Consider the following 13,270-nt stretch of genomic DNA (forward strand, 5'->3'; position numbering starts at 1 on the left):
CACTCAGCCCTGGAGCCCAGCACCCAGGTTCTCGGGAGCGAATGGCGGTGGACGCCTCCCAGGCGGTCCATGCTGCTCATCTGCCTCCCGAGCACCTGGCCCCGCCCGCCCCCTCCAGGCAGGCTTCCGTGATGCCTGGTGAGGTCTGCCCGCCCCGGGCTCCCAGGGAACACTGTGGTCTTTGCTGTCCTGTGGAACGTCTGCCCTTTGAGTCTGGGAAGTCCCCGAGGGCAGCGCTGGGTCCGCTGTCTCTGTGCCCAGCGCTGAGCGAATGATCTCATCTGAGCCAACACACAGCACCATAACCAAGGGTGGCTGGACGCGGACCCTTCGTCAGGGTCTGTGTCCTCTGTGCCACTAGCTGACTCCAAGCAGCAACCCTAGCCACGATGAAGAGCCCGTGCCGCGCGCTTCTGAGTCCTTACGATCCTGTGCCAGGAGGGACGGTCCTACTCTACAGACGGGGAAATGGAGCCCGAGAGACAGTCCACCGAGGACCTCCCAGTGGGTCAGTGCGTGCTCACCGCTGGGACTCGGACCTGGGTCCCTGTGGGCCCAGAGAGGGCTGGATCCAGGGCCAATTCCAAGGTCAGACCATGGTGGGTGTCCACAGAGGGGCCCCTGCCTCTGCCCGCCGTGCCCACATTCCTGGCTCAGCCTCTGCAGGGACCCAGGGCGGTTCCACCTCTCCCTCCTCTGAGTGGTCATGGCAGACGGTCACTGTCCTTGCCAGGCCCCTCTGCTGTCGCAGACCCGCCCCTGGCAGCTGCTGCCCCACGGCCTGTCCTGGTGGTCGGCTAGCTGGGAGGAGCCAGGCCTCATCTAATTTTTAAAATTGAATTAAAGTGTGTGAGCTGGAAGTTAACTCCGTCCAGACGCCGGGCCTTTGCTGTGTGTGAGGAGCGGCGATGAGGCAGAAGCCAGCCAGAGCCGGGGACAGCAGCAGCTGGCGTGCTGGGGACAGTCACCGAGTCACGCCACGCCCCCGGAGGAGTCCCACTCGCGTCTCCTGGGGTCAGCCCAGCTGTGCTCAGGCTGAAGCCCAGCCCAGCCACAGGCACGCATGGAAGCCTTGCCCCAAGTCCTGCTGGGCCAGGCTGGGCCGGGCTGCTGTCCTGCTGAGCGGGACTACCGCGAGGCAGCAGGATGAGGGAGGGAACACTGGCAGGCTCGGGAAGTCAGGGCGCGTGAGTTCAAATGCTGGTCCTGCAGAATTCTCCCTGTGGATCTCAGAACTGAGCTGCTTCTTCATCTGGGAAAGGGGGTAACTGCTCCCTGCTGTGATGAAGCTCTGGGGCTTCAAGGAATGTCTCAAGGGCCTGGAAGACAAAGGACCCTCTGAGTGCCGGCTTGTGTGATGAAGGCCCAGAGAGGTTGCTGGATAGGCCTGGGCCCAGAGAGGTAAAGGGCTTTGCCCAAAGTCACACAGCAGCTCTGGGGCTGTCCAGGGCAGCCTGTGGTGGAGCATGGCTTCGGGCCCAGGGAAGCCCAGCGAAGCAGAGTCTATTCCTGTCACGGTGGGAACCACGGCTCCCTCGAGGGCATCTCAGAGGGTAACAGACTTCATGTGACATGCTGGGCTGGGCACAGTCCACAGTGCCAGGGAGGTGATTTCAAAGCCTCCTGTCCAGGGCAGCTGGACACCTGCAGTGGGACTCAGGACGACTCAGGGTCCTCCGTTGGGGCTGGGCACTGTGGTGGCTGACGCAGCAGAGCAGGTACCCCGGCCCCCAGCAGAAGCCCCCAAGCCAGTGTGCTTGGCTTCTCCGTGGCCCCTCCACCCGGATGTTCCGCTGGCCAAGGTCACTTCCTCAGTCTGGGCCACGACGCTCAGGGACACAGCAGGAGCCAGGAACAGCATTCATCCCCAAGCGCCTGGGACTCCGGGTGCTCCTCACGCCTGGCCGAGCCCGGGATCCTGGGACAGCCCAAACCCCGCGTGTCCTTTGCGCACTGTGTGGCTCCAGGGACGTCTTCACGCTCTCTGGGCCTCAGCTGTCTGTGGGCGGGGCAGCTCGGGTCAGCCCTGAAGCCAGGAGGTCCTGGTGGTGTCCTTCCCTCCCCTGGGGCGGAGGGCTTCGGGTCAGGAGGATGACCGCGGGACCTCTCCCGTCGTCTTGCACACGCGTGGGGCAGTTTTATGCCCAACAGGCTTGGAGGGTGAGTGACGGACAAGGCACTCTGGTGACTTCTGACCCCGCTCTGGGGCTGGCCCGTGAGCTCGAAGCCTGTTACGGGGGCCATGAGGCTGCGTTGGGGGATGGGCGTGGAGGCTGAGATGCTTCTGGCCTTGCCTCTGGCCTAGGGAAGGGGACTCTCGGGTGGAGGTCTCGGGAGGCAGGGAGAGCGGCTCCTGCCTCCTGCCTTGCGGCCTCAGAGGGCAGAGCTCTTCCCAGAAGCTCCTGGCGCCCGTGCCTGGAGCAGCCCTGCCGCCCTGCTGGAGCCTCCCGAGCCACCCTGAGAACTCTCCTGAGTGCCCCCGGCTGAGGCCCGGCTGGAGGCCCGGGACAGAGGCCAGGGACGGAGACCAGGGATGGGGGCCTGAGTCCTGTGGCGGGTGTCCAGCCGAGTGCCCAGGATGCTCTGAGCATGCTGCGTGCACCGTGGCCTCTGCCTGGCCCCAGCCGCCCCACGGCCCTGGCGGGGCTGGAAGGTGGCACCTCCGTGGCGGGCACTGGGAGGCTGCTCCCTCTCGCTCTGCGCTGCCTCTCTGCCAGGCAGCCAGGACCCAAACAAACCGTTCTGTTCCTCCAGAAAAACACAAATAAATGAGGCCTAGCGCTGCTCCGCCGTTCCCAGCCCCTCCTCCCGCTGACTCAGCCACGGGTGGGGCCGGCAAGCTCCTGCCGCTGGCCCCTCCGGCTGACCGCTGCTCTGGGATGGGCCCCCGGCAGCGTGGGGCTCTGGGCACTGGACTCCAGGCTCTTGGCTGAGACCTGGTGGGGTCCCCAGAATCCGACAGGCCCAGCGTTTCCTGACAAAGCCAGGGGCAGACCAGGGCTCCATCCCTCAGCACTGGCTCCAGCTGTCACCTGGGACAGGTGACCCCGCCAGCCCAGCCTGCACCCAGCCAGAGCAGCTTCCAGAAGCTGAGTGGACTCCATGCCTGGAGGGCCTGTGACCACGTGTGACCAGGGCCCCAAAGGGCATGGCGGCCACAGCACAGGTGGGCAATACCTGGACCTGAGGTGCACACGGGCCCCTCCCTCAGCCTCTGCCACAGCTCCCATGCTGGCTTCCCACCCGAGACCCCTCCAGCTGACCCTCTGCCGCGGGCCCACCGGGGCCCAGCCCAGAGTCCCTGCGCCCAGGGGCTGGACGGGCTTCCCCATCTATCTCCAGATCATCCCCCTGTGGGCCTACAACGTCCTGGGGCCCCCTTGTCCCATGCACCATCCCGGAGGCTCGAAGACAGCTAACCACCCCCAGGGCCCTGGCTGCCCTCAGGAGAGGGTCCCAGCACCCGTCCCCCCAGCCACCTCCTGGCTCCCTGTCACCCTTGAACTTCCTGCAGGGCCCAGGGCCTCCGCCCTGCCTTGTCAGCACACAGGATGCCGGAGTGAGGAGTGGGCCTCCTGCCCAGGCCTCCTGCCCAGGCCTCCTGCCCATGCTGGGCGGTGTGAGGATGGCTGGGGGCTGGTGGAGGGCGGTCTAGGTGGGGCGACCTGCACCTGCGCCCTTGGTGTGGCCAGGACAGTGGGAAGGGGCTGCCAGTCCCTCGTGGGGAGAAGCTGGTTCGCTGCCCACACCCACAATGTGCAGGGCTACGAGGAGCGTCCTGGCCAGGTCAGAGGGCCCAGCAGCGAGCCTGCCGGGCCTTTCCCTGCTCCATCCGTGGAAGCTCCAGAATTCCCAGGCCACTTCCAGACCTGGTTGGCCCCAGCTCCACTGCTGGGCCTCACCAGGCAGGCGACTCACCTGCTCTGTGCATTTCTTCCTGGAGTGTAAAAGGGGCCGGGGAGGGGCTGCTGGTGGCCTCTGGCAGGAGGGAGAGGCGCACAGCCTGCCTGGGAGGCCGCAGCGAGTGCCCCCTGAGGTCAAGGAGTAAAAGCTCCAGCTGAGAGTCCACTTTCCGCTCTCCCAGCGTCTCCAGGGAGGCCTCCGCTGTGGTCCAGCTGCTCGTGAGCAGAGAGCGGGGCCCGTGCTGGAAGGGTGGTGTATTCCACGTGAAATCCTGTTAAGCGTGCAGATTATAGAAACCTGTGGGCTCCGGAACGAGGATCCCAGGCGCCAGTCGCCAGCCCCTGCAGAGGCCTGGTTTTCTGCCAAGCCTCTGAGAGACTTGCAGGGCCCCCGCAGCACTTGGGGGTCCTGACCCCCATCCTGGCGCTGAGCTGCTCCCTCACGGATTGGCCCTTGTTCTTAGAAAAGGCTCAGGTCAAACTCCAGGCCTGCTTCCAGTCCCGCTGTGATGGACGGGGCTCGCTGAGCGACTTCACACACAGAATTATTCTAAGGCCTGAGCAGATGGCAAGATATTCAGGGGAAGCACCATGCATTTGAGGAAGGCAGGCTGGGGAGCTGGCCTAGGTGGGAGGAGTAGAGATTTGGACCAGAGTCAAGGAGTTTGCATCTCCTGCCCAACCAAAGGGAAGAGGCGGCTCCCCCAAGTGAGCAGAGCATGACAGCAAAGCCCTGGGAGCCCCAGCATCAGATGAGAGGTGGAGGCTCGGAGCCCGAACCCACTGCCCCCAGCAGTCCTGCCAACCCCTCAACAGGCACGCAACAAATATCCAGCCCGTTTCTCCAGACCATGAAAACCTACATCAGCCTCCAGAGTCAGCCTGATGCTAGTGGGAACATACTTGAAGCATCTTGTGGAAGTGCAGGAGAATTACACGGGCTACTTCAAAAGTGCATATGAGAAAGCGCCAGGGGATAAGCCAAGCCTTTAGGACATATCGAAGACCACACTGAGACACTGGTGTCTGCATAGATCCCTGAAAGTCTCGCCCTCCGCCTGACACTCAAATTTAACACGCCATGGTAGATCGCGCTTGCAATTCACAGCAGTGGAGAGAAGAGGGGCAATTCAATGAATGGTGTTGGGACAAGTGGCCCCCCTTTTGGAAGAAAATAGTGATGATAAACTTGACTTTTGTCCTCTCTCAAAACTTACATTAAAGTAAGTTTGATCTGTATGATAGATTTTTAAAACAAGAAGGTAAAAAATAAAAGAAGTAGAGGATGAGATGGAGGAAGTTCTAATAATCTCGTCAGGATAATTTTTTCTCAGTGTGACATAAAACCCAGAAATCATAAAAGACAAAATCGGTAATAATGTGATTACATAATAATTAAAATTAAGTATAAGAAAAATCATACAAAGGCATACTGAGAAAATATTTGCAACATCATATGTCCTTCATAGATAAAGAGTTCCTATAAATAAATAAAAAGACCAAAATGCACTGGGAAAATGGCAAAACACACAAACAGCGAGCTTGCAGCTAAAGCAATACAAATGGCTCTCAACACCTGAGGAGACGCTCGTGTCATTCATCGTAAGAGAAACGCACGCTGCTCTGGCCTGACCCTCCGTGCCTTGACGTGGCACGTATCCATGCTTGTCTGCCAGAGAACTCCTCTTTTCCCAAACCTGTGGTCCCCTCCTGCAGGAGCCTGATCTCAATGTGTCTTGATCACTTTCGGGGAAAGGACCACCTGAGTCAATAGTGTCGATCAATATCATTGGACGGAGGCTGAATGAACGTGGGAACCCGGGTCCCGGAACTCCAGGCCCCAGCACCTTTTACACCTGAAACCCATCTATGCACACGACCCCGTGAGGCCTCCAGCAGCCCTGGAAACTGTGGGGCGGGCTCCAGGCCCCCAGGGGTCCCCGGTGGCACCTGCCCCGGCGGCTGGCGGGCACTCACTTGTGCATGTAGCCCTCGGAGCTGGCGGTGAGGTTCGCCGGCATCACGGCCTGGAACTCGGACTCGCTGCAGCAGTACTTGAAGACCGTGTTGTTATGGTGACAGCAGAGGATGAAGGTCTTGTTGTCCGAGAGCCGGGGGCAGTGGAAGCCGAAGTGGTAGCGGCCCTTGTGGTCTGTGTACGGCTCGCAGACCCGGAAGTGTGCGGAGGAGGCTGCAAAGCAGGTCACCAGATTCAGTGGGGTTCCTGGCCGCCGTGCCCGGGGCAGAGAGGGGAGCCTAGTCCAGAGTCCTGCTGGCCCTTCCCTCCCGCGAGGCTTCGTGCAACCAGAGGCTCCCTGCGCTTGCCCCCCGCAGCCCTGGCTGCTCTCGCCCAGGCCCTGGGCCCTGGACTCCGGCTCCTCGAAGGCAGAGCATGGCTCCCTCACGTGGCTCCCTCACGTGGCTCCCTCCAGCAGCCTGGAGGTGCTCATGCTGGCTGAGCATCCACTCTGTGCCTCCCGGGTGGTCTCGTTTAGTCCACGTGGCCACCCTAGCAGATGGTTTGGGATCCCCCTTCACAGATGGAGAAACTGAGGCTTCGAGGCCTGGCGTGACTCGGCTGGGCTGGGAAGCAGTGGGCGAGCAGCCATGGCACCCGGGCCGGCTTGGATTCAAAGTCCGGGAGCTCCTGTGATCTCTGTTCCTGGGTGGGGCCACTGACAAGCCCAGGCTGGCCCTGTGGCAAGCGGCGTGGACGAGACCCGGGTTCCCCTCACGCCCAAAGCAGCAGCCCCTCCACGCCTGCCCAACTGCTACCCTGCTCTGCCTCCGAGGGCTGCCTGGTCCCCCTCCCCGCTGCCACGGTGCTAGCGCCCCGCCGCCCCGACCCTCCCTCCTCCAGCTCCGGCTCTGCAGGCCCAGGATGGTATTTCTGAGTGGAGCCCGTGGTGATAAACAGGAGTGAAGAGGCCCGAACAATGGAAAAACCTGGAGCCGCTGTCTCGGCTTAATTAGTATCTTCATAAAAGGGATCGCTGTATCTAATTTGTATCCCTGAAAAGGGGCTTCGCTGGCTGAATGCTTCTCTCCAACCGCGGGGCTGGCTTAGCAAGCGCTCCTCCAGCTAGCTGCAAGCGGCTGCCAGAGGTTATTAGGCTGCAGCCCACACGCAGCCCCAGGCTGTGCCTCAGGGGAGGCCCAGAGGGGCCGGCCGGCAGGTGGGCGGCGCCCCCAGGCACCAGGTGCAGAGGCTGGCTGAGGTGGCCGGCCTCAAGTGCTGTGCCCCTTCCCCAGAGGAAGGCACCCTCTTCTGTGGGTTGGGGCTCAGGCGTCAGGCAGCCTGCGCTCCCTTGAGCCCTTGACCTTGGGAAAAGGGCCTCACGGGCTGCAGAGGTGATCACACATGCCCGGATGATGTGGCAGCTGCCTGACCAGTGATGCTGCCTGACTCAGTGATGCTGCCTGACTCAGTGATGCTGCCTGACCAGTGATGCTGCCTGACCCAGTGATGCACTGTACAGAGGAGCACGTGAGGCGCCAGGCAGTGGCTCTCCAGGGGTCCCTGGCCTGCCTGTTAGCACTCCTGGGACTTGTCATCACAGATTCTCAGGCCCCTCAGCAGCCCTTCTGGATCAGAAGCTCTGGCCCAGGGCCCTCAGTCTGCCCAGGAAGCCCTCCAGGGATGCTCACGTGCTAGGTGAGGAGCCACATGCCAGAGCCAGAGCTGAGGGCAGAGGTGGGCGGCCAACCCCGCCTGCAGCCAAGTTCGTAGGGAAGTCCTGCGTGGTCTGCTCGCTCATGTTGTGGGCAGCTGGGGAGGGACCAGCCACACCCATGTGCTAGTCAGACCGACCAGCCCAGGCTCTGGGCGGCCCCAGAGGCTGCACAGGACTCGGGGTGGGCAGGGGACGGCGTGGAGGGCAGCAGGAGGCAGGGGCCTTAGCTGTCCAGAAACCTTGGCAGGAGCCAGGGGTATGGGCACAGGGGTGTGGGGAGCCCAGCAGGGTCCTGCCTGCACCTAGCTCACTAGCCACCAGGACGCCTACAGCTACCTGGACCCCTCTGCCTCCTCCCCTCACTGGGGAAGGGGGGCCTTCTAGCCTGGGGCACCCAGGGGCAAAGTTTCGGCTTACCCTGTGGGGCCAGCAACAGTGAGTGCGCTGTCCGTGCCCCCTGGCACAGCAGGCTCCCCTGACCGTGCGGCCTGGGCAGTTCCCTTTCCTTCTCTGGGTCTGATCCTCATGTGTGAGTGAGGCGGGAGGTTCTTCCCCCCAGGGGCAGTGAGGACCCGAGGAGCCCACCCCCAGCCCCTGATGGCCTCCTTATAAGCTGTGCCCAGCAATGGGGCAGAGGCTGGAAACCACCAGGTGACATCGAAGGCTCAGCCAGAGCACCAGGGCTTGCGGAGGTGCAGAGAGGAGACACAGTGAGGGAGACAGAGGGGTAGACAGAAGAGAGAGGAAGAGGAGAAAGCCTCAGAGACAGAGCCAGCCCGACTCAGGCCAGGCCCCGGCTGGTGTGCTGGGTTGCCCTTCTGCTGAGGGCCAGGGAAGCTTCTCTGGTCAGCCCCAGTTTGTAACTGAGCCCACCCAAGGTCCCAGCTGGAATAGGGGACATCCTGGGGAGCTGGTGTGGTGGAGTGGCCCCAGTGCTGTGGCTCTGCCAGGCCAGCTGCTTTGGTTCAGGCAAGTGGACCCGGCAAGCCTGAGTTTCCTCATCTACACCTCGGGCGACCTGACAACGCCCCACTGACGGGCAGGGGTGAAGGAGAGGCTGTGCGGACCCACCAGCACCCTCGGGTCTTCCTCTGAGCACCGGGGCAGGCAGGCAGGGTGCTGTGCACCCTAGGTCCTCGCTGCACAGCCATGGGCGTCCGCTCCTCAGAGGGGCACCAGTGGGGCGGGGCCCACCTCTGGCCGGAGCCCTGGGCCAGCGCTGGCCACGCCCCTCCCGCCCGGCCTCCGCGGGTTTACCTGCAGAGATCAGCAAGGACAGGAGCAGGGCGAGCAGGTTCCGGGACCGCGGGCCGCAACTGGTCATCGTTTGGCTTGCATCGATCCGTCCAGCGCCGCCTGTTCAACGAGACCCAGGGAGGCTGGTGTGGGCGGCTGGCGGCCGGCAGTGTCGCCGGCGGGGGACCTGCGGGCAGGGGAGCGAGGGGCGCAGGGGCCGCGGGGATGGAATCCAGCCAGCCAATTTCCTCCGAATGAACGGCCTTCCCCACCCGTCACCTGTCACCTCCTTTCCTATCACGGCAAAATGAGACTCTCAAAGGCCGACGCGCTCAGGTGGGGGAGAGAGCGGCCGGCCGGCTCCCCGCCGCGTCCCTAGCGGGGACTTCCATTAACCCTCCGCACGCGCCGGCAGGGCGGCTTCCCAGGCATTAGGGACGCAGCAGTGACTGCGAAGCAAACAGAACCGAGCAGAACGGTGTGCCTTCCGGCAGGACGGCGAGGAGCCACACAAACAAATGAATATTTAAAATGCCACGAGGCTCTGGCAGCGCTGGCCCGCGGCGCTGGGGGCAGGACGCTGACAGCCAAGCGGGAGCGGCTGGGTGTCCAGGACGGACAATGAACGGCAGAGAGCCACAGAGTATTGTTCAGCCTTAAAAAGGAAAGGACTTCTGACGCATGTCACAGGCAGATGGACCTGGGGGCCTTATGCTCAGGGAGGCCAGCCGTTCCCAAAAGGGCGCCCCAGGTGACCCCACTGGCACCCTGTCCCTGGAGGAGTCGTCCCCACAGGGCCAGGGGGACTGGGGTTCCCAGGACTGCCCCTGCCAGGGGCACTGCCCCACTGCCCCACCCCTCCCGCCCAGAGCAGAGGCCCTACATTTTCCTGCTGTCAGTCCTAGGTCCACTCAGGGAGGCCCTCACTGAGTGTCCCAGAGGACAGTCTGAGATGAACACACTTCGGAGACCTGGCTCTGGAAGAGGAGGCGGGGAAGGACAGGTGATGCCAGCCCAGTGCTTGAGTCCCTCCAATGGCCCACACTGTCCCAGGTCCCTGAACCTGGCTCTCGGAGCCAGCCTGGTCAGGGAGCAGAGGGCCACCAGCTGGGGCCCTGAGGGCTCTGCATCCTGCTCCGGTGTGGGCAGGGCCAGGCCTGCAGGGCAGTCGACAGGGGAGCCACCCCATGAACCTGGAGGCTGGAAACCCGTGTGAGGTGACAGGCTGGACGCTCAGGCTCACAGCCAGGCCCCTTGCCCCTGCCGCAGAGCATCACGGTGGGTCTTAGCCCCGGCTGCCATCCCTAGGAGGTATGGTTTGCCAGAAGGGAGTGGCACGGCTGTAAACCCCTGCGTGCAGCCTGGACATCATGATTCCTGGTGGTGATGTGGGGCTCGGCCGGCCGCCCTGGGGAGAGGCCCTCCTGTCTCAGCACAAGGGCCTCCCTGCTCCCGCCTGCCCTGCTCCCGCCTGCCCTGCTCCTCCCCACGGGCTGAGAGCTGCTTAATTGCTCTGAGCCCAGCCTCCCCCTGGTCTCCCTCCGGGCCCTCCTGGGAGGATGAACAGAGATTAAAGCATTTGAGTGCTTAGGAAAGATTTCCTTCCAGGGAAACCGGAGGATCCGCCCTGGAAATGGACTGAGCGAGTGCAGCCCTGGTGCCTGAGATGACCACCTGCCGGGGGCCCACCCTGCAGACGGGGGGAGCCGAGGCTCAGGGAGGCTGAGTCGAGTCCACAGACTCCAGGACCTTTAGGGTGGGGCTGCCCCCATTTCGCAGCCGGGGTGCGAGTCCGAGAGCTGCCAGGCGTGTGGGGCGAAGGACAGGCCCACCTACCCAGGGCAGGGCTCCCCCCGCCCCCACTGCTCCCCCTCCCTGCAAAGCCGTTGCCTGGTTTTGGGGGGGTCGCTCACCCTGGGGCGCCCGAGTCCGATTCTGCAGCAGTTCAGAAGCTGCTCTGACACCAGCCACGTCCTCCAGGGAGCCCACCTGGACTTTGCGCCCGGAAGCCTGCCCTCGCTCAGGCCAGCATCGTCCTTTCTGCCTCCAGGAATGTTCTCCCTCCTCCCTGCAGCCACTTGCCACCTCGGCTCAGCCAGGCCCAGCTCCACCCCCGTGACTCCTCCCCACCTTCTCCGTCAGGCCTGGCCAGAGCAGAGGGCACAGGCTGGTAGCCAGGCCTGGTGGGAACCCAGCCTGGCCCTCGGGCCTCTCTTTCTGGGACTTTGAAATCACAGCCACCTCAGAGCCTGAGGCGAGGGTCACCTCTGTTCAGGCTGAGCAGGTCCTGCCCACGGCAGGTCCGTGTGTTTGAGTCCAGCCCCTGTCCAGCCTGCTCCCAGGCTCTGCAGGCTGCTAAGCCCCTGTCCACCTCATGCCCGGCCTGAGTGAATGGCAGTCAAAGCCACCACCCTGCCTGCTGGACAGTGGTCCAGGGTGAGGGTGCTGGTGGGGCGCAGGGTCCCTGGGAGGCTGGAATGTCAGGGCTGTGGCGAGTCCTCAGGGGGGTCAGGCATCTCCCATCCCCTCTGGGCCAGGTGGTGGCTGCAGACACGCTGAGGGCCTCAGGGTCAGCTGGCCTGGTCCTGGACAAGCACTGCCTTGGGCCACGCACTCCCTGGACAGTCACAGGTCAAAGCAATGTCCTGCCTCCGTGGGGCAGCAGAGAGGACCTGGGTTTGGGGACCACAGTGCTGGTGAACAGGGCATGTCACACCATCAGGCACCCCACCTGGGACCTACCACAGGTGACGTCTGCTGACCTGGGGCGGAAAGGGTGTCCACTGTCCTGCCTAGCCTGCTGGGCCCTGCTCCTGGGGGCTGTGAGGCCCCGGAGCTGCTACACCACGGCTGAGTCTTACGTGGGTGCTGGACTCCTGACTAGTATTTCAGCTTATATCAGGGAACCCCCACATCACTGCACGAGGCGGTCATCTCAGAAAGAAAGAAACTGAGGCTCAGAGATGTGAAGTGACTTGCTGAAGCTCACACAGCACTCCACCACAGACAAAGTCTCTCTACCTCCCAGCACCAAAAAGGTATCCCGGCCCTGCAGGCCCCCAGGAAGCACAAGCACCGCAGACAGTGAGCTTCATCGCCCTGGGCTCCACTTTGAAAAATTCTAAGCCACCTAAGATGGCAGCTCATGGCCAACACTGACCCTTGAGTTGCTGGAGAACACTCCGCCTGGGCGGGACTCCCGGGCGCTCTGACCGGGTCTGGAATCACGAGTCCCGCACGCATCTCTGCGGTCCACCCCTTGGGTCAGCTGGGGACTGCTGTTCCGAGGTTTGAGGGTTATTTTTAAACACCGAATTTGGCAAGGCTAGGGAAGCCGAGGGAGGGCATGAGGAGAGGAGCTGGAAGATGAATTACACCCCACGGGGACCAGCGGCCTGTCTGCCCGGCGGCAGGCCCCACGGCGGGAAGGGCAGGACCGCGGGACAGGGCCCCACGCCTGACGCTCTGGCGACCCTGGGGTCTCCCGCGGCCCCACCTAGCCCGCCCTGCCTCCTCGCCGGGACCACACAGGGCGGCAGGCCTGGCGGCTGGGCTGCTCTGCCTGAGGCCACACACGCGTGACCCAGGTGAGCCTCGGAGTCCCAGGGTCAGTCCTCGAAGGGCTCACGCACCCCTGATCCGCACGGTGCACCAGAGCCACGCACAGGGCTCCACCAGGTGTCCTCGCGCTGGCCACGCTGCCAGAGGTCAGCCTCGCTCACCCGGCGGCCTCTGCACGCCACCTCACCCTCCGTGCTCCTCCGGCTTCAGCCTCCAAGAGCTGTGGCACATTCTGTCCCTGGCTGGGCAGCTGCCTGAGGCTCCGCTGGGGAGGCCACCCCAGGGCTGCCTGGACACTGTCCTGGGCCGGGGCTGTGCTGGGTATTGGGTTACGTCCTCTTGGGAAGCTAACTGGGAGAAGGGCACGTGGGGGCCAGGGGTTGGGAATAAGGACACAGCTCCAGGGTCCCCGTCCTCTTCAGCAGGAGCACACTGGCCCTGAATGTTCCAGCCCTGGGGACACAGAAGGACGCATGGCCAGTTGACGTGGGGCCCCAGGCTCCCCTCACCTCTCCCCGCTGTGCGGAGCAGGAGGCCGGAGGTGGGTGCAGGTGTCCTGCCCTGGTGCCCTGGGCATTGAGCGTGGTGGCAGGGCCCGGGGTCGGGGCCTCTGCCCAGGTGGCCTTGCCCAGGCAGCCTTGCCCAGGCACGCTCTCCCCAGCTGCTGTGAGCAACCCAGACCTGGCCAGAGGCTGCTCGATGCCACCCCATGCCTGACCCGGTTCCCAGGCTCCTGGTGTCCCCAGCCTCCCTGCCCAGGCACAGTTCCTCTTCCGATGCCCATCCCGTGGCCCTCGCTGCTCCGCCACTGTGGGCTGAGCACGGTACCGTCAAACGGGACAGACGAGTCCCGCGGTCACGGGACCCACAGCCGGCAGGGTGGGCAACAGCCGTGAG

General features: G+C 63.7%; 1 protein-coding gene across 14 annotated transcripts in view; it reads right to left on the reverse strand.

Moving 5' to 3' along the window:
• The window catches only part of Shisal1 (shisa like 1), a 109,372-nt gene that overhangs the window by 27,281 nt on the left and 68,821 nt on the right, over window positions 1-13,270 (reverse strand). For 3 of the 14 annotated variants that reach the window (XM_047551210.1, XM_047551211.1, XM_047551220.1), the window contains exons 2-4: window positions 8,834-8,932; window positions 5,880-6,093; window positions 3,919-4,174 (exon numbers count right to left, since the gene is read on the reverse strand). In XM_047551210.1, coding sequence (XP_047407166.1) covers window positions 3,919-4,174; window positions 5,880-6,093; window positions 8,834-8,900 — 537 coding nt within the window. In that variant the 5' untranslated portion in view covers window positions 8,901-8,932. Of the gene's footprint in view, window positions 1-3,918; window positions 4,175-5,879; window positions 6,094-8,833; window positions 8,933-9,098; window positions 9,215-9,695; window positions 9,717-10,725; window positions 10,857-12,444; window positions 12,554-13,201; window positions 13,223-13,270 lie in introns of those variants that run through there. The other 11 variants (XM_047551222.1, XM_047551219.1, XM_047551221.1 and 8 more) reach the window with 8 other exon arrangements.

Source organism: Sciurus carolinensis, chromosome 4 (assembly GCF_902686445.1).
Source record: "Sciurus carolinensis chromosome 4, mSciCar1.2, whole genome shotgun sequence".
Classification (NCBI taxonomy): Eukaryota; Metazoa; Chordata; class Mammalia; order Rodentia; family Sciuridae; genus Sciurus; species Sciurus carolinensis.